A 25,075-nucleotide genomic window follows, 5' to 3' on the forward strand; every position below is an offset into this window, starting at 1 on the left:
TGTCTGCCCCGTTCTCATTCCCGGTGTCTGTCCCTCTGTCCGTCCCGTTCCCGCTGTCCGTCCATCCGTCCGTCCCGGTGTCTGTCCGTCTGTCCGTCCCATTCCCCACTGTCCGTCCGTCCGTCCGTCCGTCCCGCTGTCTGTCCGTCCGTCCGTCCCGGTGTCTGTCTGTCTGTCCGTCCCGTTCCCCACTGTCCGTCCGTCCGTCCGTCCCGGTGTCTGTCTGTCTGTCCGTCCCGTTCCCCACTGTCCGTCCGTCCGTCCGTCCCGGTGTCTGTCCGTCTGTCTGTCTGTCCCATTCCCCACTGTCTGTCCATCCGTCCGTCCCGGTGTCTGTCTGTCTGTCCGTCCGTCCCGGTGTCTGTCTGTCCTGTTCCCATTCCCGCTGTCTCTCTGTCTGTCTGTCCCATTCCCCGCTGTCCGTCTGTCCGTCCGTCCCGGTGTCTGTCTGTCCGTCTGTCTGTCCCATTCCCCACTGTCTGTCCGTCCCGTTCCCCACTGTCCGTCCGTCCGTCCGTCCCGGTGTCCGTCTGTCTGTCTGTCCCATTCCCCACTGTCTGTCCGTCCGTCCGTCCCGGTGTCTGTCCCCCGCTGCCGGCCGAGCCGGGACGTCCCCACGCAAACGGCGGGCGAGGCCGGCGGCGGCAGCGGCCCGGGGAACCCAAGGTGAAAACTCAAACACCAACGGGCAGGGCCGGGAAAGGCCGCGATGCAGCGGGACACAGCGCGATGCAAACAGCACAGAAACGCAAAGAATGGTAACGGCGACGCCAATGATGAGAACAGCGCTAATAAAATAATAAAAACTGAAATTCAAAGACTAAAAGCGCTAACAATGCCATTGAACACTTTAACCCTTTATCCTTTAACCCTTTCCCGCCCGGCGGTGCCGCCATCTTCCCCGCGGGGGGCGGAGCCCCGACTGCACGCGGCGCGCTCCATGACGTCACGCGGCGCGCTCCATGACGCCAAGCGTCGCGCTCGATGACGTTTCCGCGGCGCGCCGGAGGCGTCACGCGTCGCGCCCGATGACGCAGCACGTCGCGCCCGATGACGCAACCCGTCGCGCCCGATGACGTGTGCGCGGCGGCGGCGGCGGGGCCGGGATGCACCGGCGGGGGGTGGGGGCGGGGGCGATCGCCCGCAGGAAACTGACGGAGGTCACCGGGAATGGGGAACGGGACAGGGGGACAGGGCTGGGAACGGGACAGGGAACGGGACAGGGGGACGGCGGGGCAGACCGGGGCACACGGCACACACCGGGGAACGGGGGCGCAGCGGGGCCCGGGAGGGCTCGGGGCTCGGTCCGGGGGGTGGCAGCTCTGAGGGGACCCCCAGAGCCGGGCTTGGGTTCGGAGCCCGCGGGGAGAAACTGCGGCAGCGCCACGGGCGGGACCGCTCCGGGTCGGGATCCTCGGGCTTCGGGATCGTCCCGGTCCCGGTTCGGGATCGTCCCGGTTCGGGGCTGTCCCGGTCCCGGTTCGGGGCTGTCCCGGCCCGGCCGCGCCCTCACGGTGCCTCTCCCCAGGCCAAGTACAAGGAGCGCGGCACGGTCCTGGCTGAGGATCAGCTGGCGCAGGTGGGAAATCGCTCTGGGGGCCCGGGCTCCCCTCCCTGCCCGCGTCCCTGGCCCCGTCCCGGTGTCCCGTGGCTGCCTGTCCGTCCGTCCGTCTGCCCGTCCGTCTGTCCGTGTGTCCCAGATGTCGAAGCAGCTGGAGACGTTCCGGACCCACCTGCAGGCCTTTGCCAGCAAGCACAAGCAGGAGATCCGGCGCAGCCCCGAGTTCCGGCTGCAGTTCCAGCACATGTGCGCCGCCATCGGCGTCGACCCGCTGGCCTGTGAGCGCGGGCAGGGACAGACGGACACCGGGACAGACACCGGGACAGACACCGGGACAATGAGGGGACAGACCGGGGGATAACGGGAGGGACACAGGGGGACAATGGTGGGGGCAATGGGGGGAATGGGGGATAATGGTGGGGGATAACAGGGGGCAACAGGAGGGACAATGAGGGACAGGAGGGGAATGACAGGGGGACAGACAGGGGGACAGTGAGGGGACAGACAGGGGGACAGTGAGGGGACAGACAGGGGGACAGTGAGGGGACAGACATGGGGACAGTGAGGGGACAGACAGGGGGACAGTGAGGGGACAGACAGGGGGACAGTGAGGGGACAGACAGGGGGACAGTGAGGGGACAGACACGGGGGACAATGAGGGGACAGACAGGGGGACAGTGAGGGGACAGACAGGGGGACAATGAGGGGACAGACATGGGGACAATGAGGGGACAGACATGGGGACAGTGAGGGGACAGACAGGGGGACAGTGAGGGGACAGATGGGGACAATGAGGGGACAGACCGGGGGATAACGGGAGGGACACAGGGGGACAATGGGGGCAATAACGGGGGAATAATGGGGGGACAGCAGGGGGACAGTGATGGTGGGAAGGGGGGATAATGGTGGGGGACAACAGGAGGGACAGGAGGGGACAGGAGGGGGATGAGAGGGGGACAGACAGGGGGACAATGAGGGGACAGACAGGGGGACAGTGGGACAGACAGGGGGATAACAGAGGGGGACAATGGGGGGAATAATGGGGGGACAGCAGGGGGACAGTGATGGTGGGAATGGGGGGATAATGGTGGGGGACAACAGGAGGGACAGGAGGGGACAGGAGGGGGATAATGGGGGAGGAACAGGGGGGACAATGGGGGTGACAATGGGGACACCCCAGTGGGGACCAGGGCGGGGGGACAAAGTGGGGATAACGGGGGGGAAACGGGAATAACGGGGAGATAATATGGGGACAGTGAAGGGGGAAACAGGGGGACAATGGGGGGACAGTGGTGGGGACAAGGGGGCAATAACAGGGGCAATAACGGGGGGGGGATGATGGCAGGGGACTGGGGGGACACTGGGGACAATGGGGGGCACAGGGCCCACCCAATGCCCCCGCCCCCCCCAGCTGGGAAGGGCTTCTGGGCCGAGGTGCTCGGGGTCGGAGACTTCTACTACGAGCTGGGGGTGCAGATCATCGAGGTGTGCCTGGCACTGCGGCACCGCAACGGAGGTGGGCACCGGGCTGGGCACCAGGCTGGGCACCGGGGTGGGCACCGGGCTGGGCACCGGGGTGGGCACCGGGGTGGGCACCGGGCTGGGCACCGGGGTGGGCACCGGGGTGGGCACCGAGATGGGCACCGAGATGGGCACCGGGCTGGGCACTGGGCTGGGCACCGGGGTGGGCACCGAGATGGGCACCGGGCTGGGCACCGGGCTGGGCACCGAGATGGGCACCGGGCTGGGCACCGGGCTGGGCACTGGGCTGGGCACCGGGGTGGGCACCGAGATGGGCACCGAGATGGGCACCGGGCTGGGCACCGGGCTGGGCACTGGGGTGGGCACCGGGCTGGGCACCGGGCTGGGCACCGGGCTGGGCACTGGGGTGGGCACCGGGGTGGGCACCGGGGTGGGCACCGAGATGGGCACCGGGCTGGGCACCGGGCTGGGCACTGGGGTGGGCACCGGGCTGGGCACCGGGCTGGGCACCGGGCTGGGCGGGGAGCCACCATCACTGATCCCAGAGCTCCGTCTGCCCTGATGCCAGGGATCCTCCCCGGTATCAGGGATCCACCAATGCCAAAGACCCCCTGATCCCCATGCCTCGGTGCCAGGGACCCCCTGATCCCCATGCCCCGGTGCCAGGGACCCCCTGATCCCCATGCCCCGGTGCCAGGGACCCCCTGATGCCCATGCCCCGGTGCCAGGGACCCCCGCCCGGTCCCGTCACCCCGTGGCAGCAGGGAACAATCCGAGGGGTCAGAGGGTTGAAAAATCAGAGGGTTGGGATTCCCAGTGGGGATGGTCTCCATCCCAAAAGAGCAGTTCACACCAGGAATGGGCCTGAACCCCACAGAACCCATAAACCCCATAAATCCCCCCAAAAAAAAAACCTAAAAAAAAATCTGCTAATAAACCGCATAAAAATCCCCCCAAAAAAATGCCATTAAAAATCCCCCAAAAATTCCATAAAAATCCCCCCCAAAAAATAATAAAAAATTGCCATAAAAATAAATTTAAAAAACCCATTAAAATCCCCAAAAAAATTCCATAAAAATCCCAAAAAATCCCCCCAAAAAATCCCCCAAGAAATCCCAGGAAGCCCCCTGAGATCCCCGCCTGGCTCGCGCTGCAGGGCTGATCACGCTGGAGGAGCTGCAGCTGCAGGTGCTCAAGGGCCGCGGCAAATTCGCGCAGGACGTCAGCGCGTGAGTGGGGCGGGAACCCCCAAAATCCCCCAGGAACCCCCCAAAATCCCTCAGGAACCCCTCAGGAACCGCCCAAAATCCCCCAGGAATCCCTCAGGAACCCCCCAAAATCCCTCAGGAACCCCTCATTAACTCCCCAAAATCCCTCAGGAACTCCCCAAATCCCTCAGGAACTCCCCAAAATCCCCCAGGAACCCCCCAAAATCCCCCAGGAACCCCTCATTAACTCCCCAAAATCCCCCAGGAATCCCTCAGGAACCGCCCAAAATCCCCCAGGAATCCCCCAAAATCCCTCAGGAACCCCCCAAAATCCCTCAGGAACTCCCCAAAATCCCTCAGGAATCCCTCAGGAACCCCCCAAAATCCCTCAGGAATCCCTCAGGAACCCCCCAAAATCCCTCAGGAACTCCCCAAAATCCCTCAGGAATCCCTCAGGAACCCCCCAAAATCCCTCAGGAATCCCTCAGGAACTCCCCAAAATCCCTCAGGAACCCCCCAAAATCCCCCAAGAATCCCTCAGGAAACCCCCCAAATCCCTCAGGAACTCCCCAAAATCCCTCAGGAACTCCCCAAAATCCCTCAGGAATCCCCCAAAATCCCCCAGGAATCCCTCAGGAACCCCCCAAAATCCCTCAGGAATCCCTCAGGAACTCCCCCAAATCCCTCAGGAACCCCCCAAAATCCCCCAAAATCCCCCAGGAACCCCCCAAAATCCCCCAGGAACCCCCCAGAATCCCCCAGGAATCCCTCAGGAACCCCCCAAAATCCCTCAGGAATCCCTCAGGAACTCCCCAAAATCCCTCAGGAATCCCCCAAAATCCCTCAGGAACCCCCCAAAATCCCCCAGGAATCCCTCAGGAACCCCCCAAAATCCCTCAGGAATCCCTCAGGAATCCCCCAAAATCCCTCAGGAACCCCCCAAAATCCCCCAGGAATCCCTCAGGAACTCCCCCAAATCCCTCAGGAACCCCCCAAAATCCCCCAAAATCCCCCAGGAACCCCCCAAAATCCCCCAGGAACCCCCCAGAATCCCCCAGGAATCCCTCAGGAACCCCCCAAAATCCCTCAGGAATCCCTCAGGAACTCCCCCAAATCCCTCAGGAACCCCCCAAAATCCCCCAAAATCCCTCAGGAACCCCCCAAAATCCCCCAAAATCCCCCAGGAACCCCCCAAAATCCCCCAGGAACCCCCTGGGAACCCCTCAGGAACCCCTGGGGTCCCTGGGGCCGCAGTTCCAGCTGTTCCAGCCCGGAGCCACAGCTGCACCCAGAGCTCTGCTGCTGCCCGCCATGGATTTCCCCTAAAATCAAACCCCAGCATGGTTTTCCCCTAAAAAAATCCAACCCCAGCAGGATTTTTTCCCTGCAAATGCAAGCCTAGAATGATTTTCTCCTAAAAATCCAACTCTGGGAGGATTTTTGCCCCTAAGTCCGAGCCCAGGATGTTTTCTCCCGTGCAAATCCAACCCCGGGATGGTTTTTCCCCCCAAAGCCACCCCCGTGACGATTCCCCCCCGGAGCAGAGGAGGGGCCCCGGCACAGTCGGGTTTTGAGCACAAATCTCCCGTTTTTGGGGCCGCGCAGCCGCCAAAGCCCCGAATCCCACAGCGGGATCGGTTCCCGTGGTTTGGGGGCCGTTCCGAGCGGCCTGGGAGCCCCGCGGGGCGTCCGTGTGTCCGTCTGTCTGCGTGTCCAGATCTGGGGTGTCCGTGCGTCCGTCTGCGCGTCCAGATCTGGGGTGTCCGTGCGTCCGTCTGCGCGTCCAGATCTGGGGTGTCAGTGTGTCCGTGTGTCCGTCCGTCTGCGCGTCCAGATCTGGGGTGTCAGTGTGTCCGTCTGTCTGCGTGTCCAGATCTGGGGTGTCAGTGTGTCCGTCTGCGTGTCCAGATCTGGGATGTCAGTGTGTCCGTGTGTCCGTGTGTCTGTCTGCGCGTCCAGATCTGGGGTGTCAGTATGTCCGTCCGTGTGTCCGTCTGCGTGTCCAGATCTGGGGTGTCAGTGTGTCCGTCCGTCTGCGTGTCCAGATCTGGGGTGTCAGTGTGTCCGTCCGTGTGTCCGTCTGTGTGTCCAGATCTGGGATGTCAGTGTGTCCGTGTGTCCGTGTGTCCGTCTGCGTGTCCAGATCTGGGGTGTCAGTGTGTCCGTGTGTCCGTCTGCGCGTCCAGATCTGGGGTGTCAGTGTGTCCGTGCGTCCGTCTGCGTGTCCAGATCTGGGGTGTCAGTGTGTCCGTGCGTCCGTCTGCGTGTCCAGATCTGGGGTGTCAGTGTGTCCGTCCGTGTGTGTCCGTCCGTGTGTCCAGATCTGGGGCGTCCGTGTGTCCGTCTGCGTGTCCAGATCTGGGGTGTCAGTGTGTCCGTGTGTCCGTCTGTCCGTCCCAGGGACGACCTGCTGCGCGCCATCCGCAAGCTGAAGGTGCTGGGCAGCGGCTTCGGCATCATCCCCGTGGGGGGAACGGTGCTGGTGCAGTCGGTGCCGGCCGAGCTGAGCATGGACCACACGGTGGTGCTGCAGCTGGCCGAGGTGGGGAAACTGGGACAGACTGGGATTGCACTGGGATAAACTGGGATTGAACTGGGATAAACTGGGATAGACTGGGATAGAAAACTGGGATTGGGAATGGGCCACACGGTGGTGCTGCAGCTGGCCGAGGTGGGGAAACTGGGACAAACTGGGATTGAATTGGGATAAACTGGGGTAAACTGGGATTGGGAATGGGCCACACGGTGGTGCTGCAGCTGGCTGAGGCGGGGATAAACTGGGATAAACTGGGATTGAACTGGGATGGACTGGGATAGACTGGGAAAACATGGAGCACACGGTGGTGCTGCAGCTGGCCGAGGTGGGGATTGAACTGGGACAGACTGGGATAAACTGGGATAGACTGGGATTGGGAATGGGCCACACCGTGGTGCTGCAGCTGGCCAAGGTGGGGAAACTGTGATAAACTGGGATTGAACTGGGATAAACTGGGAAAACATGGAGCACACGGTGGTGCTGCAGCTGGCCGAGGTGGGGATCAGCTGGGATTGAACTGGGACAAACTGGGATAAACTGGGATAAACTGGGATAAACTGGGATTGGGAATGGGCCACACGGTGGTGCTGCAGCTGGCCAAGGTGGGGATCAAACTGGGATAAACTGGGATAGACTGGGATAAACTGGGATAGACTGGGATAAACTGGGAGTAGGATTGGGAAAACATGGAGCACACGGTGGTGCTGCAGCTGGCCGAGGTGGGGGAAAACTGGGACAGACTGGGATAGACTGGGATAGACTGGGATAAACTGGGATAGACTGGGATAAACTGGGATAAACTGGGATAGACTGGGATAAACTGGGAAAACATGGACCACACGGTGGTGCTGCAGCTGGCCGAGGTGGGGATCAAACTGGGATAAACTGGGATAGACTGGGATAAACTGGGAGTAGGATTGGGAAAACATGGAGCACACGGTGGTGCTGCAGGTGGCTGAACGTGGAATAAACTGGGATTTACTGGGAATACTGGGAATGGCACTGGGAATACGAGGAGCACACCGCGGCCCTGGAGTGGAGCCCTGAGGGATTTTCCCGGATTCTCCCTGATTTTTCCCGTTTTTTTTTTCCCCCAGAAAAAGGGATTTGTGACAGTCAGCGAGATCCGGGACAGCCTCAAGTGGGAGACGGAGAGGGCGAAGCAGGTGCTGGTAGGTGGGACTGGGAACACTGGGAACACTGGGAACACTGGGAATGGGAACTGGGAAAATGGGAAATGGGAATGGGACTGGGGAACTGGGAATGGGAACTGGGAAAATGGGAAATGGGAAAGGGGAACTGGGAATGGGAACTGGGAACACTGGGAATGGGAACTGGGAAAATGGGAAATGGGAATGGGACTGGGAACACTGGGAATGGGAACAGGAACGGCAACTCAGCGCATCCCAGTCCATCCCCAGTCATTCCCAGTGCCATTCCCATTCCCAATCCCGTTTTTCCCATTTTTCCCACTCCAGGATCACCTGCTGAAGGAGGGCACGGCCTGGCTGGCTCCCAATGCCATTATTCCCATTCCCAATCCCGTTTTTTCCCCATTTTTCCCCGTTTTTCCCTGCAGGATCACCTGCTGAAGGAGGGCATGGCCTAGCGGGCTCCCAATGCCATTATTCCCATTCCCAATCCCATTTTTTCCCCATTTTTCCCGTTTTTCCCACTCCAGGATCACCTGCTGAAGGAGGGCACGGCCTGGCTGGCTCCCAGTCCCATTCCCAATCCCGTTTTTCCCCATTTTTTCCCCGTTTTTCCCTGCAGGATCACCTGCTGAAGGAGGGCACGGCCTGGCTGGCTCCCAATGCCATTATTCCCATTCCCAATCCCGTTTTTTTCCCCGTTTTTCCTGCAGGATCACCTGCTGAAGGAGGGCATGGCCTGGCTGGACGCGCAGGCTCCGGCCGAGCCGCAGTTCTGGCTCCCCGCGCTCTTCTCGGAGCTGCACGGGCAGGACGGCGCGGCCGGGACCTGAGCCCCGGGAACGACCCCGGGACCCTCGGAACCCCGGCGGGAATCCCTCCTGAAACCCTCAGGAACCCCGGCTGGAATCCCTTCTGGAGTCCCTCCCAGGATCTTCAGGAATCTCCCCTTTAATCCCTCCTGGGAATCTGGGAATTCCTCCTCGAGTCCTCGGAGTCCCAGCTGGAATTCCCGCCCAGGATCCTTGGGAATCCCTCCTGGAATCCTGGCTGGGAATCCCCCCTGGAGTCCTCAGGAATCCCAGCTGGAATCTTCAGGATCTCTCCCGAAATCCCTCTTGGAATCCCCCCTGAAATCCCCGGGAATCCTCAGGAATCCCAGCTGGAATCCTTGGGAATCTCCCCTTGAATCCCTCCTGGGATCCCGGCTGGAATCCCCAGGAATCCCAGCTGGAATCCTGGCTGGAATCCTCCCTGAAATCCCCAGGAATCCTTCCCTGGATCCTCAGGAATCCTGGCTGGAATCTCCCCTTGAATCCCAGCTGGGATCCTCAGGATCTCCCCTTGGATCCCCCCTGGAATCCTTGGGAATCTCCCCTTGGATCCCTCTGGGAATCCTCGGGAATCTCCCCTTGAATCCCCCCTGGAATCCTCGGGAATCTCCCCTTGGATCCCCCTGGAATCTTTGGGAATCTCCCCTTGGATCCCTCTGGGAATCCTCGGGAATCTCCCCTTGGATCCCTCTGGGAATCCTCGGGAATCTCCCCTTGGATCCCTCCTGGAATCCTCGGGAATCTCCCCTTGAATCCCCCCTGGAATCTTTGGGAATCCCCCCTGGGATCCCCCTGGGAATCTTCGGGAATCTCCCCTTGGATCCCTCCTGGGATCCTCGGGAATCTCCCCTTGGATCCGTCCTGGAATCCTTGGGAATCTCCCCTTGGATCCCCCCTGGAATCTTTGGGAATCCCCCCTGGGATCCCTCTGGGAATCCTCGGGAATCCCCCCTGGAATCCTCAGGAATCCCCCCTGGAATCCTCGGGAATCCCTCCTGGAATCTTTGGGAATCTCCCCTTGAATCCCCCCTGGGATCCCCGGGAATCCCTCCCGGATCCTCGGGATCCCCCCCAGGATCCCTCCCTGGGTCCCCGGGACAGCAGGACTGGGAGCAATAAAATCTTTGTACAAAAATCGCTGAGCGTGGGAAGTTGTGCGGGACGGACCCTGCTGGAGTCGCTGCCTGCTCTGGGTGGAAATGCCCCGGATTGGGGAAAACGAGGGAAAGGAGCTGAGGGCGGAGGCTCAGGGGGGTTTGCAGCAGCGGGAAATGGGATTTTGGCACTGGGAGAACCGGGAATGCTGCCCTGGGGTGATTCCATGAGAATTCCCGCTGAGGAACAGCACGGGCTCCGTTCTGCCAAAACAAAACTTTATTGCACAAAGAAAAAAACCCCAACCCCCCCCCCCCCCCCCCCAAAAAAAAAAAAAAAAAAAAAAAAACAACCAGAAACCCGACCTCCATGCCCCCCAAAAAAAAAACAAAACCCCAAACCAAAAAAAAAAAAATCACGGGAATAATTGGAATAATTGGAATTCTTCTGTACAACAGAAACCAGCAGGGATCTGCCAGGGCCTCGTGTGCAGCGCTGGTTCCAGCTCCGTTCCAGCCCCTGCAATTCCATTTGCCCAAAGGTCCAGCGAGGGCTGGGGACACCCCACAGGCTGGGACACGGAATTCCCAGCGCTGGGAATGCTGGAAAGGCTGGAAAAGCTCCCCAGCCCCGCCCAGGGGACAGAGGGGACAGGAGGAGGTGGCACCGTCCCGTCCCGTCCCCTCCCCGGGGGTGGCAGCTCAGCCTCCCCTCGAGGGTTAAACCCAAACCAGCCCCGGATTGGGAAAAGAGAGGGGAAACAATTCCCCAGGTGTTGGGAAAAGCACAGAAATTCCTCATTTCACACCTGGAAAATTCCCCATTTCCAACCAGGGAAATTCCCCATTTTCTACCAAGGAAATTCTCATTTCCCAACACGGAAATTCCCTCATTTCCCACCAGGGAAATTTCCCATTTCCAACGAGGGAAGTTCCCCATTTCCCAGCAGGAAAATCCCCATTTCCTACCAGGAAAATTCCCATTTCCCACCAGGGAAAATTCCCACCTGGAAATTCCCGTTTCTCATCAGGAAAATTCCCATTTCCCACCTGGAAAATTCCCCATTTACAACCAGGAAAATTCCTCATTTCCCACCATGGAAATTCCCCATTTCCCAGCAGGAAGATTCCCATTTTAAACCAGGAAAATTCCCCATTTTCTACCTGGAAAATTCCCAGTTTCCTACCAGGGAAATCCACATTTCCAACCAAGAGAATTCCTCATTTCCCACCACGGAAATCCCCATTTCCCACCAGGGAAACTCCCATTTCCCCACCAGGGACATTCCCCATTTCCAACCAGGAAAATTCCTCATTTCCCACCAGGAAAACTCCCTGTTTCCAACCAGAAAATTCCCCATTTTCCACCAGAAAATCCCCCATTTCCAGCCAGGAAAATCCCCCATTTCCAACCAGGAAAATTCCCCAATTCCAGCCAGGAAAATTCCCCATTTCCAACCAGGAAAATTCCCCATTTCCCACCTTCCTGCTGCTGCTGCAATCCGAATCCTCCCAGGGGATTTGTGGGATTTGGGCTCCTGCTGCCCCTCGGGATGAGGATCCAGGCTGGGAACTTCTCCCAGCACCAGCAGGATCCAAACTGGGCCCAACTGGTGTGGAGGGGATGGGCCAGGGCAGGATTTTGGGCAGGATTTGGTGGATTTTGGGCAGGATTTTGGGCGGGATTTTGTGCAATTTCGTGTCCCTACAATGAAAAGTGAAGCCTTGAGCTCCTGCTCCAGTGGCAATTGTCACCTCCAGGCCGGGCTGGGGAAGGGTGGCACTGCCACTGCCACCTCCCCGTGCCACCCACAGCACACATCTCCCAGAAACGGGCTCTCGGCGGCCCCAAAACCGCAGGATTTCACAAGGTTTGGCAGAGGAGTGAGTCTGTCTGTCCCAGAGCCCAGCTGGAATTGTCCCCCTGGGTTGGGGCGGCGCAGGCAGGGAGGGGACAGGAGGGGACACTGCGGGTGACACCGACCCGAGGGGGGAAGCAGAGAATTCCAGCACAGCTCCAGCAGGAGAGAACCCCTCCCAAAAAAGGCTGAATTCGGTACCACAGAAACAACGACCTGATCTCATCCTCCCTTCGCCCAAACCTCCGGGGCGCACAAATCCACGGATTCCTGCAGTTCCCATGAAGTCTCCAAAGGGCCCCAGGGCTGGAGCAGAGCTCTGGGGAGGGAGCCCCAGATTCCAGCAGGGAGAATTCCTCTATCTTTGGTCTGCCTAGAAGAGAGACACCAGGGAGGCCCCAGCTCTCCCCAGCCCCGCCCGGGGCCGTCCCAGCGCTCCCTCCCTGCCCCGGAGCACAAAAGCTCTCAAGGATTTGCAGTCTAGAGCTCATTCTTTAATTGAACGGAGGAAAAAAAAAATAAAAATAAACCTGGAAAAAAAAAAAAAAAAAAAAAAACAAAACAAAACAAAACAAAAAACCAAACCAAAACAAAAAAAAAAAAAAAGAAATAATAAACCCCAACCAGTGCAGGTGTTGTCCAAAAAACCCCAAAAACAACCTGATGCCACATGCCAGGAAGTACCTTTGTCCGAGAGGAGCCTGTCCCGAGCTGGGCTCTGTCTCTGTTTTGGGGATTCTCCTCGGGGCGGATGGAGGCGGGGATGAAGGCGGGGATGAGGAGGAGGAGGAGGAGGAGGAGGAGGCGCGGGCGCGGCTCTCCCGCCCCGGCCCGGCTGTGCCGCAGTCCCGGGCCGGGCCGGGCCGCGCTAGGCGCGGGGGCAGCCCGGGGGCTCGGGCTCGGCCTCCGAGGAGCTGCTCTCCGAGTCCATGTCGGCGCTGTCCTGCTGCTGCTGCCGCTCCTGCAGCCGCGCCCGCAGCGCCTGCAGCCGCCCCAGCAGCGCCTGGTAATCGAAGTGCCCGCGCTTCTCCCCGAACGGGTCCTGCGGCGGGGAACAGCGGGAGTGAGCGGGGAACAGCGGGAGTGAGCGGGGAACGGACGGGAGTGAGCGGGGAACGGACAGGAGTGAGCGGGGAAACAACGGGAGTGAGCGGGGAAACAACGGGAGTGAGCGGGAAACAACGGGAGTGAGCGGGAAACAGCGGGAGTGAGCGGGGAAACAACGGGAGTGAGCGGGGAACAGCGGGAGTGAGCGGGGAACGAACGGGAGTGAGCGGGGAAACAACGGGAGTGAGCGGGGAAACAACGGGAGTGAGCGGGGAAACAACGGGAGTGAGCGGGGAAACAACGGGAGTGAGCGGGGAACGGGCAGGAGTGAGCGGGGAAACAACGGGAGTGAGCGGGGAAACAACGGGAGTGAGCGGGGAACAGCGGGAGTGAGCGGGGAAACAACGGGAGTGAGCGGGGAACAGCGGGAGTGAGCGGGGAAACAACGGGAGTGAGCGGGAAACAACGGGAGTGAGCGGGGAACAGCGGGAGTGAGCGGGAAACAGCGGGAGTGAGCGGGGAACAACGGGAGTGAGCGGGGAAACAACGGGAGTGAGCGGGGAAACAACGGGAGTGAGCGGGGAACGGGCAGGAGTGAGCGGGGAACAGCGGGAGTGAGCGGGGAAACAACGGGAGTGAGCGGGGAAACAACGGGAGTGAGCGGGGAACAGCGGGAGTGAGGGGGGAACAGCGGGAGTGAGGGGGCAAATCGCGGAGTGAGGGGTGGGGGGCTCTGGGAGAAGGGATGGGGAGAATTCCACCGGGAAATCCCAGCCTGAGGGGAGAGGGTCCTGAAATTCCACTGGGAAGGATCCTGGAACTCCCCCTGGACAGGATCCTGAAATCCCCCTGGACAGGATCCTGAAATTCCCCTGGACAGGATCCTGGAACTCCCCCTGGACAGGATCCTGAAATTCCCTTTTGAGAGGATCCTTGAATTCCCCTGGTGAACATCCCCATCCTGAAATTCCACTGGGAAGGATCCTGGAACTCCTCCAGGACAAGATCCTGAAATTGCCCTGGACAGGATGCCTGAATTCCGCCTGGACAGGATCCTGGAATTCCCCCGGATAGGATCCTGAAATTCCTTCTGTCTCCTCAAATTTCCCCTGGAGAGGACCCTGAAACTCTCCCTGGAGAACATCCCATCCTTGAATTCCCCCTGGAGAAGAAGACCCCCATCCTGAAACTCCCATGGAGAGGATCCTGAAATTCCTTCTGTCTCCTCAAATTCCCCGGGACAGGATCCTGAAATTCCCCTGGACAAGGTTCTGAAACTCCCCCAGGAGAACGTGGATCCCATCCCTGAATTCCCCCGGTGCTGCACATCTGTCCAGGCTCAGCCCCACGCCCAGCTGTGCCCAGCTGTGTCCCCAGCTGTGCCCCACATGTGGCCCCAGCCGTGTGTCCCCCTCACCTGCATGGTCTGGCCCTGCAGGTGCAGCCTCTCCTTGCAGACGCCCTCGTAGAAGTCCAGGTACTCCATGAAGGATTTCTCCATCACGCCCCTGGGGACACAGGGGACACAGGGGACACAGGGGACACGGTCACCACGGCCCATGGGGACACAGGGGACACAGGGGACACGGTCACCACGGCCCGAGGGACACAGGGGACACGGGGGACACGGTCACCACAGCCCATGGGGACACAGGGGACACAGGGGACACAGGGGACACGGTCACCACGGCCCATGGGGACACAGGGGACACAGGGGACACGGTCACCACGGCCCGAGGGACACAGGGGACACGGTCACCACAGCCCATGGGGACACAGGGGACACGGGGGACACGGTCACCACAGCCCATGGGGACACAGGGGACACGGTCACCACAGCCCATGGGGACACAGGGGACACGGTCACCACGGCCCATGGGGACACAGGGCACACAGGGGACACGGTCACCACGGCCCATGGGGACACAGGGGACACAGGGGACACGGTCACCACAGCCCATGGGGACACAGGGGACACGGTCACCACAGCCCATGGGGACACAGGGCACACAGGGGACACGGTCACCACGGCCCGAGGGACACAGGGGACACGGGGGACACGGTCACCACGGCCCATGGGGACACAGGGGACACGGTCACCACGGCCCATGGGGACACAGGGGACACAGGGGACACGGTCACCACGGCCTGAGGGACACAGGGCACACAGGGGACACAGGGGACACAGGGGACACGGTCACCACGGCCCGAGGGACACAGGGGACACGGGACACGGTCACCACGGCCCGAGGGACACAGGGGACACGGGACACAGGGGACACGGTCACCACAGCCCATGGGGACACAGGGCACACAGGGGACACAGGGGACACGGGGGACACGGTCACCACGGCCCGAGGGGACAGAGCCTGGGGACCTGGCCATGGCAGCTGCGCTCCCCTCCCTCCTCCCGCAGAGCTCGTCCTGCACATTCCCACATTCCCTGTGCAGGGTCCGCTCCCGGGAATTCGGGAATGACGGCTGGGAATGGATCCTGAGGTGCCCTGGTCCCCCTGGAGCTGTCCCCGTGTCCGTCCCCGTGTCCGTCCCCGTGTCCGTCCGTACCGCAGGGGCTCGGGGCAGGGGCACTTTCCCTCCAGCATGTCACACACGGCCACGCGGATGGTCTCGTGCCGGATGCACTCGTTGTAGTTCTTGCTGTCCCCGGGGTGCCGCTCCTGGGGACACACAGGGTCACGACAGGGCAGGGCCCAGTTCCAGGCTGGGATCCCCGTTAGTTCCAGGCTGGGATCCCCGTTAGTTCCAGGCTGGGATCCCCGTTAGTTCCAGGCTGGGATCCCTGTTAGTTCCAGGCTATAATCCCAGTTAATTCCAGGCTATAATCCCAGTTAATTCCAGGCTGGGATCCCCGTTAGTTCCAGGCTGGGATCCCAGTTAGTTCCAGGCCATAATCCCAGTTAATTCCAGGCTATAACCCCAGTTAATTCCAGGCTGGAATCCCAGCCAGCCCCTGCCTGTAATCCCAGTTCCAGGCTGGAATCCCAGCCAGCTTCAGTTTGTAATCCCAGTTAGTTTTAGGCTGGAATTCCAGTCAGCTACAGGCTATAATCCCAATTCTAGGCTGGGTTCCCAGTCATTCCCAGCCTGGAACCCCAGTCAGTCCCAGGTTGTAATCCCGGTTCCACGCTGTAATTCCAGTTCCAGGCTGGGTTCCCAGTCAGTCCCAGCCTGCAATCCCAGTCAATCCCAGCCCGTGTCCCAGTTTGAGGCTGGGTTCCCAGTCAGTCCCAGCCTGTACCCCAGTCAATCCCAGGCTATAATCTCAGTCCTAGCCCGTATCCCAGTCAGTTCCAGGCTATAATCCCAGTTCCAGGCTGCAATCCCAATCCCAATCCCAGCCTGCAATCCCAGCCAGTGCCAGTGCCAGTGCCAGCCCAGTCTGACCTGCTCGAAGCCGGGCTCGTTGTGGTACGGGTTCTCGGTCATCAGCGACTGGATGGAGATCAGCACCGACGAGATGCTCTGGGCCGGGCTCCAGGCCGGGCCTGTCCACGTGCTGCGACAATTAACCGAGTCACTAATTAACCTAGAGCACCGTCCCCACCTCTGGCAGAGCCCAGAGACCTGGGGAGCACAGCTGGGCCTGACCCTGGACCCAGACTTCCCCAGCACAGCCTCAACTGTGCTGTCCTTCTGTCCGGTTCAGGATGCTGGGGCACCCCGTTAAGCCCGGCTCACCCCAGGACACCGAGGCACCCCTCTAGGCGCCGCTCACCCCAGGATGCTGAGGCAGACCCTAAGCCCCGCTCACCCCAGGACACCGAGGCACCCCTCTAGGCGCCGCTTACCCCAGGATGCTGAGGCAGACCTTGCCGTTGCGGTAGAAGTTGGGGTTGAACCTGACGGTGTTGTTGCCCGTGGTCATGAGCTTGACGCGGGGCGGGTGGATGGGGTAGTCGGGCGGGCAGCGGAACAGGAACAGGAAGAAGCCGCCCTCGTAGGGGGTGTCGAAGGGGCCCGTGATCAGCGCGTGGATCTGCGGGGACAGCGCACACCTGCGGCGCTCCTGAACCCTCCAGCATTGCCCACACCTGCGGCGTTCCCAAATCCTGCAGCGCTCCCAAACCCTCCAGCATTGCCCACACCTGCGGCATTCCCGAACCCTCCAGCATTGCCCACACCTGCAGCGCTCCCAAACCCTGCAGCATTCCCGAACCCTGCAGCATTCCCCACTCCTGCGGCATTCCCAAACCCTGCAGCGCTCCCAAACCCTGCACAGCTCCAGTGTTCCCAAACCCTGCGGCATTCCCCACACCTGCGGCATTCCCAGATCCTCCAGAATTCCCAAACCCTGCGGCGTTCCCAAACTCTCCAGCATTCCCCACACCTGCAGCATTCCCAAACCCTGCAGCGCTCCCAAACCCTGCACGGCTCCAGTGCTCCCGAACCCTGCGGCATTCCCCACACCTGCGGCATTCCCGGATCCTCCAGAATTCCCAAAGCCTGCGGCGTTCCTGAATCCTGCAGCATCCCCAAAGCCTGCGGCTCCCCAGCCCTGCGGCATTCCCGGATCCTCCAGAATTCCCAAAGCCTGCGGCGTTCCTGAATCCTGCAGCATCCCCAAAGCCTGCGGCTCCCCAGCCCTGCGGCATTCCCGGATCCTCCAGAGTTCCCAAACCCTGCGGCATTCCCGAGCGCTGAGGATCCCGAGCCCTGTGGCATTCCCAGACCTTCCCTGGCTCCAGCATTCCCCAAGCCCTCCAGGGCTCCCAAACCCTTTGGAGTTCCCAAGCCCTCCAGCATTCTGAAACTCCCCACGGTCCCAGCATTCCCAGACCCTCCAGCGTTCCCAAACCTTCCAGCATTCCCCAAACTCTCCAGCATTCCCAAACACTCCAGCATTCCCGAATCCTCCAGCGTTCCAAAACACTCCGTTTTGGCGTTCCCAAACTCTTTGGAGTTCCCGGACTCTCCAGGGCTCCAACATTCCCAAACCCTCCTTCATTCCCAGACCCTCCGGCATTCCCAAAGCCCTGGATCCCATCCCGGGGATCCAGACCCTCCCCAGGCCGCCCAGGGCGATTCCGGCCGGGCTTTGGGGCCCCCGAGGGCTCCTCACCTTGGTCATGTCGTGGGGGTCGGGCACAACGAACATGCCCGGGGGCGGCTCCTTGTAGATGGACATGATATCCCTGGGAAAGGGAAACGGGAATGAGCCGGGAACGGGCCGGGATGGGGCTGGATCGGGAGTTAAACCGGGAGTTAAACCGGGATTTAAACCGGGACCGGGGAGCTTTGGTCCCGGCTCTGGGTGAGATCCTCGGGCACAGCCCCAAAGGCAGCCCAGGCATGGAATCCTTGGGAATCCCGGCTGGAATTCTCGGGAATCCTGGCTGGAATCCTTGGGAATCACGGCTGGGATTCTCAGGAATCCTGGCTGGAATCCTTGGGAATCCTGGCTGGAATCCTCGGGAATCACGGCTGGGATTCTCAGGAATCACGGCTGGGATTCTCGGGAATCCCAGCTGGAATTCTCAGGAATCACGGCTGGAATCCTCAGGAATCACGGCTGGGATTCTCTGGAATCCTGGCTGGAATCCTCGGGAATCCTGGCTGGAATCCTCAGGAATCACGGCTGGGATTCTCGGGAATCCCAGCTGGAATTCTCAGGAATCACGGCTGGAATCCTCAGGAATCACGGCTGGGATTCTCCGGAATCATGGCTGGGATTCTCGGGAATCCTGGCTGGAATCCCCGGGAATCACAGCTGGAATCCCCCGGAATCATGGCTGGGATTCTTGGGAATCATGACCGGGATTCTCAGGAATCCTGGCTGGAATCCTCGGGAATCACGGCTGGGATTCTCAGGAATCACGGCTGGAATCCCCCCTGGAATCCTTGAGAATCCCCCTGGAATCCCTCCAGGAACTCTTCCCCCCTGGAGCTTCCCCACCTCCATCCAGCACCAGCAACTCCAACCAAAATGAAAATCCAGCGGAATTGCGGCCGTGGATTCTCCCAGGAGCTTGTCCCGGGTTCCATCAGGTGAGGAGCGGTTTCACCTGCCCCTGCCCAGCCTTTCCCGGGACATTCCCGGGATATTCCCAGGAATCCTTCCCTTCTCCCCAGGCAGGGAATTTCAGGAGATCCCGGGCAGGAATTCCCTCGGACAGAGCTGCCCAAGGACCCTCCCAACCCAAACGTGTCCGGGAGAGCCCCGGGACACCGGGAAGGGCCGGGACCAGTCCCCGTGTCTGTCCCGGGACACCGGGAAGGGCCGGGACCAGTCCCCGTGTCTGTCCCGGGACACCGGGAAGGGCCGGGACCTGTCCCCGTGTCTGTCCCGGGACACCGGGAAGGGCCGGGACCAGTCCCCGTGTCTGTCCCGGGACACCGGGAAGGACCGGGACCAGTCCCCGTGTCTGTCCCGGGACACCGGCAGGGCGCGGCGCTGTCCCATGCCCGGTACGCGGTACCCGGTGCGGCGCAGGGCCCGTTACCGGCCGCGGGGCCGAGCCGAACGCCCGCGCCGCGCTCCGCGCCCGGGCCCCGCGCTGTCGGTGCCGCTGCCGGTTCCGGTGCCGGTCCCGGTTCCGCTCCGCTCACCGTTTGATCCGCAGCAGGCAGGCCGGGCTGGGCCGCTCGCTGTCCCAGTCGCCGCTGACCGTGGGGTCCCAGAAGGCGGAGTGCGTGAGGAGCGCGGCCCCCGCCGCCGCCGCCGCCATCGGGGCGCCGCCGCTACCGGGGGCCACGCCGGTGCCGGGCGCCGCGGCCGCGCCGAAGCCCGCGGCCGCCCAGAGCTCGGCGGGGATGAACACGCCGGGGGCGCCCGCGGAGCCGGCGGCGCTCGGGGAGCCGCCGCCGCCGCCGCCGCCCGCCGCCAGCACCGCGGCCGGGGCCGGGGCCGCGTCCTCGGCCGCCGGGCTCTCCGCCATTGCGGCCTCGGCCCGCGCCGCTTCCGGGACTCCGCACCACCGAGGCGCGCGGCCAGAGCGGCCCCGCGCCGCCCACGCTCCCCGCCCCCGGCACCACCGAGCGGCGGCGGGAGCGGCTCCTCCGCAGCGGGGACGGGCAGGGAGACACGGACACAGCGCCCCCTGGCGGGCGGGAGGGCTGGCCGGACGGAGGGGGAAACGGGAATTCGGGGAATTCGGGGTTTTGGGGGAATTTGGAGAATTCGGGGTTTTGGGGGAATTTGTCGTTTTGGGGACACGGCGGGATTATGGGAACAAAAAGGGTGGGAAAATCCTCCGGGATCGGCACTGGCCGGGGAACGGGCACGGCCCCGGGGCTGCCGGAGCTCCGGGAGCGGTTGGACAAGGCTCAGAGTTACGGCAGGGTGGGACTGGGGAGGGTCCGGCAGGGCCGGGAGCTGGACGGGATCACCCCGCTGGATCCGTTCCCGTTTGGGATCACCCCGCTGGATCCGTTCCCAGTTGGGATCACCCCGCTGGGTCCGTTCCCAGTTGGGATCACCCCGCAGGGTCCGTTCCCGTTTGGGATCACCCCGCTGGGTCCGTTCCCATTCGGGATCACCCCGCTGGATCCGTTCCCATTCGGGATCACCCCGCTGGATCCGTTCCCGTTTGGGATCACCCCGCTGGATCCGTTCCCAGTTGGGATCACCCCGCTGGGTCCGTTCCCAGTTGGGATCACCCCGCTGGATCCGTTCCCGTTTGGGATATTCCCTGGGATGGGACGATCCCGCTGGATCCTTTCTTCTCGCTGGTTCCAGGATCACCACTGCACACCGTGTCCCCGAGTGTCGCCTCTCCTCGGGCTTTCGGCCCCTCCAGGGGCCTGAGCAGCTGTGCCAGGGCTGCATCCCATCCCGCGGACACCGGGAATTCTGTATCCCGGGAATTGTGCATCGCGGGAATTGTGTATCCCATTGCCAGGAATTGTGTATCCCGGGAGTTCTGTATCCCGGGAGTTGTGTTTCCCGCTCCCGGAGGATTACTGTAACCCAGCCCAGGTAACAGTGTTGTCGCTGTTGCTGTTGTTGTTGCTCTGGAACCATTCCCACAGGGCTGTCCCTGTGTTTCCACAGCCAAACCTTCCTCCAAACCCCGGAGATTTTTGAGTGACTTCTCCTCAGACCCTCCAGGAATTCCATCCATCCCCGTGTCCCATTCCCAGCAATGTCCCCAGGAATGTCCCCGAACAGAGCCACCACTCCCCCTGTCCCACTCCCATTCCCGTGTCCCCATTCCCAGCAAGGTCGCAGCCGCTGCCCCAGGCTCTGGGCCGAGCGGCGGCTGCTGCGTTAATTAATTTAATTACTCCAAGCGGGTAACGAGCCAAGCTCCCTCCGGGCTCCCTTTCCTCCCAGGCGCGGTTGCCTCTCCCAAAATCCCAAAGGGGATTGGGGTGGGAATTCGGGGTGGGAACTCAGCTCAGCCTCTCCCAAAATCCCAAAGGGAATTGGGGTGAGAATTCAGCTCAGCCTCTCCCAAAATCCCAAAGGGGATTGGGGTGGGAACTCAGCTCAGCCTCTCCCAAAATCCCAAAGGGAATTGGGGTGGGAATTCAGCTCAGCCTCTCCCAAAATCCCAAAGGGAATTTGGGGTGGGAATTCAGCTCAGCCTCTCCCAAAATCCCATAGGGAATTGGGGTGAGAATTCAGTTCAGCCTCTCCCAAAATCCCAAAGGGGATTGGGGTGGGAATTCAATTGGGGTGGGAATTCGGCTCAGCCTCTCCCAAAATCCCAAAGGGAATTGGGGTGGGAATTCAGCTCAGCCTCTCCCAAAATCCCAAAGGGAATTGGGGTGGGATTTGGGTGGGATTTGGGAATTTCTCCTCCCCGATCTGCTCCAGGATTTCAAAGGGACAGGGCAGGGACCAGCTGGGGCTGAAATCCCTCAGCTCCGGGGAATTTGTGGCAATTCTGGAGAGCTCCAGAGCTGAGAATTGCCAGAATTCCTGGGGATTTGGGAGGGCAGGGACCTGGAATCCCACCCAGGGACAGAGCTGGCCTGGGACACCCCAGGAATTCCCAGGAATTCTCCCCAATATCCACCCCAACGTCTCCTCGTGGAGCTTGGTTTGCCCAGGACCCAGATTTGGGGCGATTTCTGCAGATTTGAGTTGACTCCACCTTCGCTTTCCACTCCTCAGTTGGGATTTTCCTCCCCGAATTTCCCCCAGAAGGTGAAAAATAAGGGCAAAAAAATCCCAGAGCAGGGAATTCCATAAAGAAATCCGTGGTTTCCTCTGGGAATTCCATCCCAGCCTCTGCTTTCTCAGATTTGGGGGGATTTCTGCAGATTTCAGTTGAACTTCATCTTCATTTTCCTCTCTTCCCATTCCCATCCCAGAGCCGGGATTTTCCACCCCAAACCTCCCCCAGAGGGTGCAGAACAAAGGCAAAAAAGCCCCAAAACAGTGAATTCCGTAGAGAAATCTGTGGGTTCCTCTGGGAATTCCATCCCAGCCCCCAAGCCCAACCTCTGCTTTCTCAGGACCCAGATTTGGGAGGATTTTTTTAGAGATTTGACTCCATCTTCATCTTCCTCTCTTCCCATTCCCACTCCCACCCCAGAGCTGGGATTTTCCACCCCGAATCTCCCCCAAAAGGTGGAAAACAAAGGCAAAAGAGCCCCAAAACCAGGGAATTCCGCAGAGAAATCTGTGGGTTCCTCTGGGAATTCCATCCCAACACCCAACCCCAGCCTCTGCTTTCCCAGATTCGGGGAGGATTTTTTTTACAGATTTAACTCCACCTTCCCACTCCCACCCCACAGCCGGGACCTCCCACCCCAAACCTCCCCCCCGGAAAGTGAAAAACAAAGGCAAGAAAGGCCCAAAAGTGGGAATTCCGTAGAGAAATCCGTGGTTTACTGGCAGGAGAGCAGGAGCAGCAGCAGGGGCTGTCCCCGGGGACGTCACATGGCGAAGAGGATGAGGAATGCCACCATCAGACAGAAGAGCCCCATGGCCTCGGACAGCGCAAAGCCCAGGATGGCGTACGAGAAGAGCTGCTGCTTCAGGGACGGGTTCCTGGGATGGGAATAGAGTGAGAAAAATGGGAAAATGGGGAAATGGGAAAATGGGAATGGGGATGGGGAAATGGGAATGGGGATGGGGAAATGGGGAAATGGGAATGGGGGAGAAGAGCTGCTGCTTCAGGGACGGGTTCCTGGAATGGGAACAGAGTGAGAAAAATGGGAATGGGGATGGGGAAAATGGGAATGGGAATAGGGATGGGAATGGGGGAGAAGAGCTGCTGCTTCAGGGACGGGTTCCTGGGATGGGAATGGGAATAGAGTGAGAAAAATGGGAATGGGAAAATGGGAAAATGGGAATGGGGATGGGGAAATGGGAATGGGGATGGGGAAATGGGAATGGGGATGGGGAAATGGGGAAATGGGAATGGGGGAGAAGAGCTGCTGCTTCAGGGACGGGTTCCTGGGATGGGAATGGGAATAGAGTGAGAAAAATGGGAATGGGAATGGGAAAATGGGGAAATGGGAATGGGGATGGGAATATGGGGATGGGGGAGAAGAGCTGCTGCTTCAGGGACGGGTTCCTGGAAATGGGAATAGAGTGAGAAAAATGGGAATGGGAAAATGGGGAAAATGGGGAAATGGGAATGGGAATGGGGATGGGGAGGGGAATGGGAATGGGAATGGGGAAATGAGAATGGGAATGGGGAAGAAGAGCTGCTGCTTCAGGGACGGGTTCCTGGAGATGGGAATAGAGTGAGAAAAATGGGAAAATGGGAATGGGGATGGGGAAATGGGAATGGGGATGGGGAAATGGGGAAATGGGAATGGGGAAATGGGAATGGGAAAATGGGAATGGGAAAATGGGAATGGGAAAATGGGAATGGGAATGGGGGAGAAGAGCTGCTGCTTCAGGGACGGGTTCCTGGAAATGGGAATGGGAATAGAATGAGAAAAATGGGAATGGGAAAATGGGGAAATGGGAATGGGGATGGGGAAATGGGAATGGGGATGGGGGAGAAGAGCTGCTGCTTCAGGGACAGGTTCCTGGAAATGGGAATGGGAATAGAGTGAGAAAAATGGGAATGGGAATGGGAAAATGGGGAAATGGGAATGGGGATGGGGGAGAAGAGCTGCTGCTTCAGGGACGGGTTCCTGCAATGGGAACAGAGCGAGAAAAATGGGAATGGGAAAATGGGGAAATGGGGAAATGGGAAATGGGAATGGGGAAAAGAGCTGCTGCTTCAGAGAGGGGTTCCTGGAAATGGGAATGGGAAATGGGGTGAGAAAAAATGGAAATGGGAACGGGGAAATGGGGGAGAAGAGCTGCTGCTTCAGGGACGGGCTCCTGAAGATGGGAATAGGGTGAGAATGAGGATGGGAAAATGGGGAATGGGCAAATGGAAATGGGGAATGGGAACGGGAAAAGGAGCGAGAACGGGAATGGGGAAGGGGAATGGGGAAGGGGGAACAGGGCAATGGGGAGTGGAAACGGGAATGGGAACGGGGAATGATGCCCCAAACCAGGGAATGGGAACAGGGAATGGGAACGGGGAATGATGCCCCAAACCAGGGAAGGGGAACAGGGAATGGGAACAGGGAATGATGCCCCAAACCAGGGAATGGGAACGGGGAATGATGCCCCAAACCAGGGAAGGGGAACGGGGAATGATGCCCCAAACCAGGGAATGACACCAGGAAATCTTTTCCAATCTCTTCCAGGACCAGCAGAGCTCCAGAGGGAAGGTGGCAATCAGTCAGAGGGTGCATTCAAACAATTAACAGAGTCACGGATTCATTTGACAGAATAATTAATTATATTTGTGAGTATTTAATTAATTATATTTTTTAATATTTAATTAATTATATTTTTAATATTATTGGATTATTTTAATTGAATATTTAACTGAATATTAGTGGATTATTTTAAGAGAAGAATCATTTTAATAGAACGGATTACCATAACAAAATAATTATTTTAATAGAATAATGAGATTATTTTAATAGAATAGATTATGTTGAGATAATAACACTGTCCTATTAGAATAGCTGTTTTAAGAGAGTGCATTATTTTTAAAAGAACAGTGGATTCTTTTTAGGAGAAGAATGGATTATTTAAATAAATGGATTATTTTAAGAGGAAAATTGATTGTTTTAATATAATGTATTAATTTAATAGAATAATGGGGTTTTTTTAAGAGAAGAGGGGATAATTTTTAGGGGAATGGGGGATTAATTTTTAGGGGAATAGGGACCATTTTAGAGAACCATTTTTAGGGGAACGGGGGATTAATTTTTAAGGGAATGCTGCACCACACACCCATTGATATCCCGAGCCCTTAACACCCTTCCTGTTCCACACACCCACACAGAGCCGGCCCCAAATCCTGGGGAATGG

At 59.6% G+C, this 25,075-nt stretch overlaps 3 protein-coding genes across 10 annotated transcripts in view; 1 reads left to right on the top strand and 2 right to left on the bottom strand.

The window, feature by feature from the left end:
* Nucleotides 1–25,075, bottom strand: part of ATP5MC1 (ATP synthase membrane subunit c locus 1) — a 122,245-nt gene that overhangs the window by 92,472 nt on the left and 4,698 nt on the right. For 2 of the 3 annotated variants that reach the window (XR_009420031.1, XR_009420030.1), the window contains exon 5: nt 22,557–22,732. Coding sequence is in view for 1 of the 3 variants with exons in the window: in XM_059488990.1 (XP_059344973.1) it covers nt 22,618–22,732 (115 nt within the window). In the remaining 2 variants the exon portion in view is untranslated. Of the gene's footprint in view, nt 1–22,553; nt 22,733–25,075 lie in introns of those variants that run through there. The other variant, XM_059488990.1, reaches the window with a different exon arrangement.
* SNF8 (SNF8 subunit of ESCRT-II) lies at nt 1,088–9,908 on the top strand. 4 transcript variants are annotated; one of them, XM_059488934.1, is made up of 9 exons: nt 1,088–1,160; nt 1,529–1,579; nt 1,701–1,839; nt 2,973–3,077; nt 4,154–4,272; nt 6,652–6,793; nt 7,885–7,959; nt 8,652–8,797; nt 8,832–9,908. In XM_059488934.1, exons 1-9 carry the CDS (start codon nt 1,107–1,109, stop codon nt 9,888–9,890), a joined length of 1,890 nt encoding a protein of 629 aa, XP_059344917.1. In that variant the 5' UTR covers nt 1,088–1,106; the 3' UTR covers nt 9,891–9,908. The 4 variants fall into 4 exon arrangements, with proteins under 4 accessions (XP_059344917.1, XP_059344921.1, XP_059344918.1 ...); XM_059488938.1 differs by having other exon boundaries at nt 4,200–4,272; nt 8,832–8,957; XM_059488935.1 differs by having other exon boundaries at nt 8,652–9,127.
* UBE2Z (ubiquitin conjugating enzyme E2 Z) lies at nt 10,266–19,667 on the bottom strand. Of its 3 annotated transcripts, none has more exons than XR_009420029.1 (8): nt 19,339–19,667; nt 17,852–17,924; nt 16,581–16,768; nt 16,177–16,288; nt 15,337–15,449; nt 14,189–14,279; nt 12,409–12,766; nt 10,266–12,093 (listed from the first exon to the last, which is right to left on the bottom strand). XR_009420029.1 is itself a non-coding variant. In XM_059488951.1 (7 exons), exons 1-7 carry the CDS (start codon nt 19,665–19,667, stop codon nt 12,593–12,595), a joined length of 1,080 nt encoding a protein of 359 aa, XP_059344934.1. In that variant the 3' UTR covers nt 12,333–12,592. The 3 variants fall into 3 exon arrangements, 1 of the variants encoding a protein (XP_059344934.1); XR_009420028.1 differs by having other exon boundaries at nt 10,266–12,097; XM_059488951.1 differs by lacking the exon at nt 10,266–12,093 and having other exon boundaries at nt 12,333–12,766.

Source organism: Ammospiza nelsoni, chromosome 26, assembly GCF_027579445.1.
Source record: "Ammospiza nelsoni isolate bAmmNel1 chromosome 26, bAmmNel1.pri, whole genome shotgun sequence".
Classification (NCBI taxonomy): Eukaryota; Metazoa; Chordata; class Aves; order Passeriformes; family Passerellidae; genus Ammospiza; species Ammospiza nelsoni.

Coding starts and splice junctions, on each gene's coding strand:
- SNF8 (XM_059488934.1), top strand. CDS start 1,107: ATGCACCGGCGGGGGGTGGGGGCGGGGGCGATCGCCCGCAGGAAACTG. Junction 3,078..4,153: donor ACTGCGGCACCGCAACGGAG/GTGGGCACCGGG, acceptor AAATCCCCCAAG/AAATCCCAGGAAGCCCCCTG. Junction 7,960..8,651: donor AGAGGGCGAAGCAGGTGCTG/GTAGGTGGGACT, acceptor TTTTTCCTGCAG/GATCACCTGCTGAAGGAGGG.
- UBE2Z (XM_059488951.1), bottom strand. CDS start 19,667: ATGGCGGAGAGCCCGGCGGCCGAGGACGCGGCCCCGGCCCCGGCCGCG. Junction 17,925..19,338: donor TGCCTGCTGCGGATCAAACG/GTGAGCGGAGCG, acceptor TCCCTTTCCCAG/GGATATCATGTCCATCTACA. Junction 15,450..16,176: donor ACGAGCCCGGCTTCGAGCAG/GTCAGACTGGGC, acceptor GTGTGTCCCCAG/GAGCGGCACCCCGGGGACAG.